Genomic DNA, 9,969 nt, shown 5'->3' on the forward strand with positions numbered 1-9,969 from the left:
CCTCAGTCTTTCTTTGACTTTCATAATCTTGACACTTGATGGTTGTAGGCCTGTTATTTTGTAGAACGTTCCTTAATTTGAGTTTGTCTGATGAGTTTCCTTGTGATAAGATTCAGGTTATGTAATTTTTAGGCAGGCATATTAGAGAAATGATATTGTGTCCTTCTTTCTTTTTTTTTTTTTTTTTTTTAAAGATTTTATTCATTTATTTGAGAGAGAGAATGAGAGACAGAGAGCATGAGAGGGAGGAGGGTCAGAAGGAGAAGCAGACTCCCTGCCGAGCAGGGAGCCTGATGCGGGACTCGATCCCGGGACTCCAGGATCATGACCTGAGCCGAAGGCAGTCGCTTAACCAACTGAGCCACCCAGGCACCCCTTTTTTGATATTGTGTCCTTCTTAATTTTATCTTTTGGGGTGGCATATAGTTGTGATTGCTTCATTACTGGTGATGTTAATTTTGAACATTTCATTAAGGTGGTGTCAACTAGGCTTGGTGACTGAAAAGTTACTCTTTTTCCTTTTGTAACTAGTAAGTGTTTTGTAAGGAGACGGTGGGGAATCTTCTAAAATCTTACCTGACTGCTGTTTCCCTAAAGTAGTATTAGTTTAAGAGCTAAAATACCTTTTTTCTCTGGCTGCTTTTTATTTTATTTTATTTTTTTAAAGATTTTATTTATTTATTTGACAGAGAGAGACACAGTGAGAGAGGGAACACAAGCAGGAGGAGTGGGAGAGGGAGAAGCAGGCTTCCCCGCTGAGCAGGGAGCCCGATGTGGGGCTCGATCCCAGGACCCTGGGATCATGACCTGAGCCGAAGGCAGACGCTTAACGACTGAGCCACCCAGGCTTCCCTCTGGCTGCTTTTTAAAGATATTTGCTTTATCACTGTTTTTAGAAATTTGATGTGTCTTGGCATGGCTTTCTTTGTTTTTATCCCTTGTGTTTTCTTTGGGATGTGTTGAGGCTTCTTAGTTTGTGGGTTTATAATTTTCATCAAATTTGAAAAATTTTCATCAATTATTCTTCAGATATTTTTCCTGCACTCCTCCTGCTTCCTGCCACTCACTCCTTCTGTTTCTATTCTCTTTCCGTGACTCCAATTACTTATATATCCAACCACTTGATGATGTTATATATAAGGTCATTGAAATTGTTTGTTTTTTTTCTGCCTTTTATATCTCTGTGCTTCATTTTGGATAGTTTCTTTTGCCCAGTTTTCAGGTTCACTATTTTTCCTTTGGCAGTGTATAATCTGCTACTACCTATTGAATTTTTAATCTTCTATATTATATTTCCATCTGTATAAATTACATTTGGTTTTTAATACCTTCTCTTCTGTATTCTTGTTTTCCTTTGAAACTTAGTTTCCTTTGAATTTAATTATAAAAACTGGTTTGTTATTTTTGTGATAATTCCATCATTGCTGTTATTTCTTGGTCTGTTTTTGTTGATTGACTTTTCTCCTGATTCTGGGTCACATTTTTCTGCTTCTGGGCATATCTAGTGATTCATTTTTGAGGTCTGGATTTTGTGTTGGGCTTTGTTCTGATAGGCAGTTATGTTATTTGCTGTTCAGTTTAATCCTTTCAAGGCTCATTTTTAAGCTTTGTTAGAAAAGTTAAAAAAAAAAAAAAAAAGAAGGCATTTTTATCCCAAGGATAGTTTAGCGTCATTACTAAGGTGTGGCTTTTCTGGAGTCACTACTGCATGTTCCAAGGAATCAGTGAGGACTGTCCAGTGGTAGGTCTGATGATTCCCAGCCCTGCATGAGCTCTGGGAGCCCATCTGCTGACAGTTCCCAGGTTACTCTCTCTGCCTGACTTGATAGAGTGTCACTCTATACAAGCAGGTGTTAGTATTTAGCAAGGACTCAGAGGATCCCTGTGCATATTTCTACAGCTCTTTTTCTGCTTTACTCCCTTTTCTCTAAAACTTGCTCTACTATTTCTAGCTACTGTAGGCACCCTGAACTCTGATCTCTTTTTCCTAAATCCAGAGAGAACCACCGTGCTGCCTCGAGAATCTCCCTCCCTGCTTTGCATGCTCTGATCTGATAAAGCCTTCTGGCAGAATGCAGAGGTCTTTGGAGGGCTCATCTCATTTGTTTCTCTTCTCTCGGGTTCACAGTCTTGTACAGTCTGTAGTTCAGTATCTGAAAATAGTGATTTCATATATTTTGTCCAGTTTCCTGGTTTAGGCCAGAGGATAAATTTGGTCCTTGTCACTTCATCATGGCTGGAAGAGAAAAACTTGTATATTCTAGAAGTTAATTCCATTACACTGGTTTTTTTATTCTCCTGACCCTGTCTTCTGTATGTTGTGATGGAGACTCTGGCTTCATGTCTGCCTGTTCATTACGGTTACAATAACCCAGGCCAGACAACTCCAGAACATTCCTGAGTGATTACTACGAGACCGGATATAGTGAAAATCATTTTGCCAAGTGCATCACCCATATGTCCTTGCCTTCAGGACTGTTGGAGGTCCATTCCTGAGGAACGTAATTCTGTAATCAAAGACTGAGTCATTTATTAATATATAGTCAATAAAACTTTATTGAGTTTTATAGTGTGCCATGCATTGTCTTTGTTGGTGAAGCAGCAGTAAACACGTAGTCTTTAGTGATTCCTTGATTAAGGAATGCTCTGTAAGTAAGACCCTTAGGGATCTGAGACAGAGAAGGCATAATTTTTGCCTTCCCGGAACTGATGACTATGACAGATTCATAACTCTCTGTTCTTTCTGCAGCACAGTAAACGCTCTGCAACTGATCTGTGTGGCCGGAATGATGGAAACCTTAAAGTGATCTTCCCTGATGTAGAAATGGAGGACGTTAATAACTCTGAGGTCAAGGTCAGAGCTCAGCCTGGGGACTATGTGCTGGTGAAGGTAAGGTGTTCTTTTGGGCTTTTGGCTTGCATTGTGTAATGGATGTTGGATTGGGTAATTTGGGGGGGAATGAAATTTCTTCCAGGAGAAATTCTTTAGTTAAATAAAAATCTCTTCTCAGCCTGAACAATGAGAGGGCACCTTGAACTGAATTTTGAACTGCTCCTAACTAATGCCTTCTTGCATTTCTTTGCCTTTCTTCTGTCTTAGAAGGGTTCCTTTTGGGAATTTGGTGAGATTGGAGTACACAGTAGCATACAGTTCCCTGTTGCGGAGAGGCTAGGAAGTGTAAGTGATTCTGAGTGAGTTGATCATCTCTCTGTCAGAGATGAGCATGCCCTTTGAGGTTTCTGATGCCCTAGGTATCTCTCACTTCTCCTGGACTAGCAGATCCAGATGAATGGCTGTGGGGTTTCCCCTTCCTTCTTTCCCCCCCTTTCTTCCCTCCTTCATGTACTTTCTTCCTACCTCTTTTTCTTATCACACTATACAGGTCTGTTACTGCCATCTTTTCTTCTGGTCAACTTTACCCTAGGACCGTAGCCTGACAGGACACATACTGATGAGGTAGGCAGGAACAAAGCTTCTTCTCCCACACTGAGCTCTGAAGAATCTGCAGAAGAGAGAAATGGAGAGAGGGTGCTTCTTTTTTCTGCTGATGCTGATCAGTATTATATCCTTTGCCCTGTTCCCTCATGCCTCACCCTCTACTTTCTGTCCTTGCTCTTATTGTCATATCTGCCTTGTCATGGGGGCCACGGTCCATGGCTTGCAGCTGAAGAAGACATGTAACTTCTTTGGATTGGCCTGAAAATTTTACCACCACTGAGATGTTCTGTTCTGTCCATCTGACAAAAACTTAAAACGCGGTCAGTTTGCTGGTTGGGAACTTTATGTGATCCTACTCCCTTCTGGCTTTGTTTCAACCGGGCTTTGTCTTACTTTAAGAATTTACTAAGTGGAATAATTCCTGCTAGACAGCAATGTGATTGATTTGGAAATAATCCCTCATAGGCTTCTCCATTTGTTTTTTTTTGGGGGGGACACTGTCTTGTTTGCTTATTTCTCTGTCTTTTGAATGTTCGCTTTTTTTGGTTTTTAGTTGCTTTCCCACCCCTCCTACTTTCTTTTCACTGCAGGTAAGGGTTACTTGAAAAAGGGGATGAGGTTGGTGTGCTGGGTTGTATTGTTAGTATGATATTCTTCTATGTAATGGAAAAATTCCGTCTGTCAAGAAAGGTAGAAAGGTGATGCTGTATTACTTACTACTCCTTTTTTGTTCCCAAGTGACATAAACCCTACAGGTAGATTTAGTGGAAGGATCAAAATGAAGAAGGAGCTGTGGAACTGGGGTTCTCTTGGCTCTCTCTATTGTTCCTCTTTGCTGTTCTCATTTCTCTTCACATGGAGTTTCTGGGCTGCACTAGAACCACTCTCTCATATATTTCATTTTTTTTTTTTTTTAAGTAATCTCTACACCCAACGTGGGGCTTGAACCTACAACCCTGAGGTCAAGAGTTGCATGCTCCACTGTCTGAGCCAGCCAGGTGCCCCAAATTTCACTTTCTTGTCTCCCTTTTTTGTCTGGTGCTTATTTGGCTAAACCCAACCCTGGTGAAAGTGGTTATCTTCTTCTGCATCTATACCCTAGCAGCTGAACATCAATAGGGAAAAGCATGCAGATAATCTGTATTACATAGATTAGGTCAGGTGATGGTGATTGAAAACTCAAAATACAGTGGCTTAAATATGGTAGTTCTCTTTTACATAAAAATCTAGATGTGGAAGGTCCAGAACTGGTGATTTTGATGGTTTCATGATCATCAGGGGTCCAGGCTCCTATCTTCTGATCTGCTGCTGTGTGGTTTCCATCCTTAAGGTTACTCCATGATCCTAGATGGTTGCTCCAGCCACCATATCCATATTCTAACTAGCAGGAAGGAGGAAGAGAGGGAAAGGGGATGGTCCTTTCCTTTCAGGGCAGTTTATAGGAGTTCCACACACAATTTATAACACATTATACCAGGCTGCAAAGAAGCTGGGAAGATCTTCATTCTGAATGATCAGATGCCCAGCTATAATTGGGAGTTCTGTTAGGAAGAGAGAAGTGTTGGGAGATAAGTAACAGTCTTCACCACATGAACCCAGCTGCATTCAGTTCAAATTCATAACCATAAAACTCACATGAGCACTCAGCATGGCCCTGAAATCCTGATCCTACTCTATTTACCTAGTAAATTGACTTTCCTACTCTTTCTCCTTAAATCTTTACTCACCTATCCAAACCCTAGTCTCAGCTGATGTCTTTGCCTCATATTTCATGGAGAAAAGCGATACAATCAGATGAGACCTCATTGTCTCATTATTATTTCCACTAGCTCACTCACATCCCTACTCATATGTGCTGTCTGCTCACATGGGACTGTATAGGAAACATCTTCATGTTCTGTTACACTGTTCCTTATGTTTTCCTTTCCATCCCTTCTCGTCAAGAGATTTACATTTATATCCTTTCTCTCTTGCATCTTAAACTTAATATGGCCAAAATAGAATGAATTCTTCATTGCGATTTTCTTCTTTTCAAACCCTCCCCATCTCAGTAAATGGCACACTCAGTTGCTCAAGCCAAAAATTTAGAACTCATCCTAGATACTCACTTTCCTGTATTCTATCAGCAGTCCATCTGTTTTAGCTTACTTATGGAATATATCGTGAATGTGCCTGTTTCTTTCTATCTCCAAGCTACCATCATTTCTTGGTTGGGAGATTTCAGCAGTCTTCTTATGATTTTCTGCTTCTGTATTTTAAAGATGAGTTATTTTATTGAAGCATATCGTAAATATAGAAAATTGCCCATATTATAAGTATACTACTTGATGAATTATCACAAAGTGACCCTGCCACTTGGATCAAGAAATAGAATATTTTCAAAACCTCAGACTTTCATGTTCCTACTAGTTACTCTTCTTCTCTACATCCTAATTTCTTCTTCTTTTTTTTTTTTTTTGAGAGAGCGCCTAGAGAGAGTGTGGGAAGGGCAGAGAGAGAGGGAGAGAGAGAATCCCAAGCAGGCTCAGCATTCAGCATGGAGCCCAATGTGGGGCTTGATCCCTCAACCAATTTTGAGCCAAAATCAAGAGTTGGACGCTCAACCAACTAAGCCACCCAGGTGCTCCTACATCCTAATTTCGAATGCCATTGTTTAGTTTTGTCTATTTTTGTGATAAAATTGAATCATACAACATGTATTTTTGGTGCTTGTCTTCTTTTCCTCAGTCTTACGTTATGCAGTTCATCAGTGATTATATTTATCCATGTTATATGCATATACTACAATATATTGTGCTATTGATGGCCATTTTGGTTGTTTCCATTTTGGAGCTGTTACGATGGGATTGCTATGACTATTCCTGTACATGTGTTTTAGTGCACGTATGTATTCATTTCTGTTGGATAAATGGCTTAGAATTGCTGGGTCATAGAGTGTATATAACAGAACTAGCCAAAGTAATTGTATCATATTGCCCTCCCACCAGCAGTGCATGAGAATTCCAAAAGCTTCAGATTCTCCACTTCCATTCTTGCCCTCCTCTAGTCTGTCTGCCCCACAGTAGTCGCTGTGGTCTTTCTAAATCAGATCACTGACTCCTCTGCTTAAGCCCTCCAGTGGTTTCTCATTGGAGCCAGCATGAAATGCACAGTGTCTGAGGCCTTATATGATCTGTCCCAGCTACCTTTCCAACCTCATGTTCCCTCTACTCTTCTTACGCTCCCTCCTCCAGTCTTGGTGGCCTCCCTTTTGCCCCTCAGACCTAGTTCTAGTGTCAAGGACTTTGCACGTGTTGTGTTCTTAGGAGGCTCTTGATTTTTATGTGATGCCATCTTTTTAACCTTCAGTTTCTCTCTGAAATGTCACCTCCTTGAGATGCCTTCTCTTTTTTTTTTTAATAGATATTTTAAAATTTATTTATTTGACAGAGAGACAGCACAAGTAGGCAGAGTGGCAGGCAGAGGGAAAGGGAGAAGCAGGCTCTCTGCTGAGCAGGGAGCCCGATGCGGGGCTCGATCCCAGGAGCCTGGGATCATGACCTGAGCCGAAGGCAGCCGCTTAACCGACTGAGCCACCCAGGCGCCCCGAGATGCCTTCTCTTTAGGGAAGCTAAAGCAGCTTCCCTTTATCACATCAGCCCATTTTATCTTCGTAACACTTTTCAGTGCCTGAAGTCATCTTTGTTTACATATTTTTGCCTGTCTTCTCCTGAAAGCTCCTTTGGGGTCACATGCTTTCAGATCTCAATTAGAGAGAAAAGAGAGCTTTTCTCACCAAATTTTGGCCATAAATATCCTAAGGAAAGATGTGACTGGTAAGCCTAGATCACAGCTTACCCCTGAGGTTAGGAGGGCAGGGTCTGTGATGGGCAGCCCACACCAGAAACTTATGGTTAGTGCTGGAGAAGAGCCATCTTTCAAGAGAAAGGGGGGAAATGGTAGTTTGGGACTAAACTATTTTAGATTTCTTAAACTATACATATTACCATTGTATTAGATGTCTCTTCTTCCTAGGATGGGGGGCACATGGGAACCATGCAGTCTCTGCTAGCCTGTCACCACCTCCGTTAGCTCCCTGTTGGTGGCCTCTCCTCTGGAGGCTCCACATTAAGTGCAGTCCTGGTTACCTCACTTTCTTCTGACTGGTTTTCTTTCAGATCACGTCTACCAGCTCTCAGACACTTAAAGGACATGTTCTCTGCAGGACAACCCTGAAGGACTCCTCAGCATATTGCTGACCTGGGTAGATGGCCTGAGAGTTGACATGGGCTGTCCTTGCCGAGAGGAAGGGAGCTATGACTGGTCACTAATGAAAGAGATAATGAAGCTCTGGAGACAAACTGCAAGTGTTGAAGCAGCTTTATGTCAAATGGAAAATGTATCTCTTTCCTGCTATGTGAACAGCTTTTATAGTCATTAAATTTACCGAAAGTAAAGCAGTCCCTTTGTCTCTCTACTTTTACTTCATTTTCGCCTTGGTTAGTGTTTCTGGGATTTTCCCTACAGTCTGTGTTAAGTGTTTTCCAACCCAGTTTTTGCTGTGGACACTGCTAACTTGTCTATTTTCAACTCTGGACCCTACGAGTTAGAGACTGAAGGAGGGGAAGGTGGAGAGAACCATTTGCTTGGGAAAACTGCCCTACATTTTCTAATATTTTGGTTTAATGACATTGACTTAGCTGCCTGTCTCCTTACTTTATTCTCATATTTTACCTGAGGATTTCCCTCCTGGGACTCTTTTTTTAGCCTGTCAGGTCATTCATTGCCCTTAGGTCTGACAGCACTTGGAGGGTTTTTTTTTTCCTCCCCTGATTTTATGTTTTTATTTGTTTTTGGTTTTATTTTAATTCCAGTTAACTGTTATTATAGTTGTATATAACTAATATATTAGTTTCAGGTGTATAATATAGTGAATCAGTACTTCCATACATCACCCTGTGCTCATTATAACAAGTGCACCCCTTAATCCCCATCACCTATTTCAGCCATCCCCCCACTCCTCCCTGCTGGTAGCCATAAGTTCTCTATAATTAAGAGTCTGTTTTTTTTTTTTTTTTTAAGATTTTATTTATTTGTCAGAGAGATTGAGACAGAGGCAGGCAGAGGGAGAAGCAGGCTCCTTGCTGAGCAAGGAGCGTGATGTGGGACTCGATCCCAGGACCCTGGATTACGACCCGAGCCAAAGGCAGACGCTCAACCAACTGAGTCACCCAGGTGTCCTAAGTCTGTTTCTTGATATGCCTCTCTCTCTCTCATTTTTTCCCCTTTGCTTGTTTTGTTTCTTAAATTCCACATAGGAGTGAAATCATGGTATTTGTCTTTTTCTGATGGACTTATTTCACTTAGTTTAGCTTTATACTTTCTAGCTCCATCCATGTTATTGCAGACGGCAAGATTTCATTCTTTTTTAGGGCTGAGTAATATTCCATTGTATATACACACCACATCTTTATCCATTTATCAGCGATGGATACTTGGACTGCTTCCTTCTCTTGGCTACTGAAAATAATGCTGCTATAAACATAGTGGTGCATGTGGGCGCCTGGGTGGCTCAGTTGGTTAAGCGACTGCCTTCGGCTTAGGTCATGATCCTGGAGTCCTGGGATTGAGTCCCACGTCAGGCTCCCTGCTCAGCAGGGAGTCTGCCTCTCTCTCTAACCCTCCTCCCTCTTATGCTCTCTATCTCATTCTCTCTCTCAAATAAATAAATAAAATCTTAAAAAAAAAAAACAAAACATAGTGGTGCATGTATCCCTTTGAATTAGTGTTCTTGTATTCTTTGGGTAAATACCTAGTATGTGATTAACTTTTTGAGGAACCTCCATCCTGTTTTCCACAGTGGCTGCCCCAGTTTGCATTCCTACCAACTGTGCACAAGGGTTCCTTTTTCTCCACATCCTTGCCAACACCTGTTGTTTCTTGTGTTGTTGATTTTAGCCATTCTGATAGGTGTGAGGTGATATCTCACTGTGGTTTTGATTTGTATTTCCCTCATGGTAAGTGATAAAGAGCATCTTTTCATGTGTCTGTTTGCCATCTGTATGTCTTCTTTGGAGAAATGTCTGTCATGTCCTCTGCCCATTTTTTATTTGGTTTATTTGGTTTTGGGTGTGTTTTTTTTTTTTTGGTACATGACATTGCTAAGCCTCAGATACTAAGACTAACTAATTAATTGCTAAATCTGACTCACAAGTAAATTAGAGTAGAGAATTTGAGTTCAGGCACTCAACGCTATGTTTATAAGAGACTCTGTTTATTGGCTATTCATTTTTTTTTTAAGAATTTATTTATTTAGGGGCGCCTGGGTGGCTCAGTTGGTTGGGCGACTGCCTTCAGCTCAGGTCATGATCCTGGAGTCACGGGATCGAGTCCCGCATCGGGCTTCCTGCTCGGCGGGGAGTCTGCTTCGTCCTCTGACCCTATCCCCTCTCAGGTGTTCTCTCTCTCTCATTCTCTCTCTCTCAAATAAATAAATAAAATCTTAAAAAAAAAATTAAAAAAAAAGAATTTATTTATTTATTTGAGAGAGA

The 9,969-nt window shown here is 41.1% G+C and overlaps 1 protein-coding gene across 3 annotated transcripts in view; it reads left to right on the forward strand.

Annotated features, from left to right (window-relative positions):
- The window catches only part of CDK5RAP1 (CDK5RAP1 mitochondrial tRNA methylthiotransferase), a 105,516-nt gene that overhangs the window by 27,932 nt on the left and 67,615 nt on the right, over window positions 1-9,969 (forward strand). For 2 of the 3 annotated variants that reach the window (XM_081832989.1, XM_006727490.3), the window contains exons 13-14: window positions 2,750-2,890; window positions 7,597-7,878. In XM_081832989.1, the coding sequence (XP_081689115.1) occupies window positions 2,750-2,890; window positions 7,597-7,677 (222 nt within the window). In that variant the 3' untranslated portion in view covers window positions 7,678-7,878. Of the gene's footprint in view, window positions 1-2,749; window positions 2,891-7,596; window positions 7,879-9,969 lie in introns of those variants that run through there. The other variant, XM_081832990.1, reaches the window with a different exon arrangement.

Source organism: Leptonychotes weddellii, chromosome 10 (genome assembly GCF_054177405.1).
Source record: "Leptonychotes weddellii isolate Sample4059 chromosome 10, ASM5417740v2, whole genome shotgun sequence".
Taxonomy (NCBI): domain Eukaryota; kingdom Metazoa; phylum Chordata; class Mammalia; order Carnivora; family Phocidae; genus Leptonychotes; species Leptonychotes weddellii.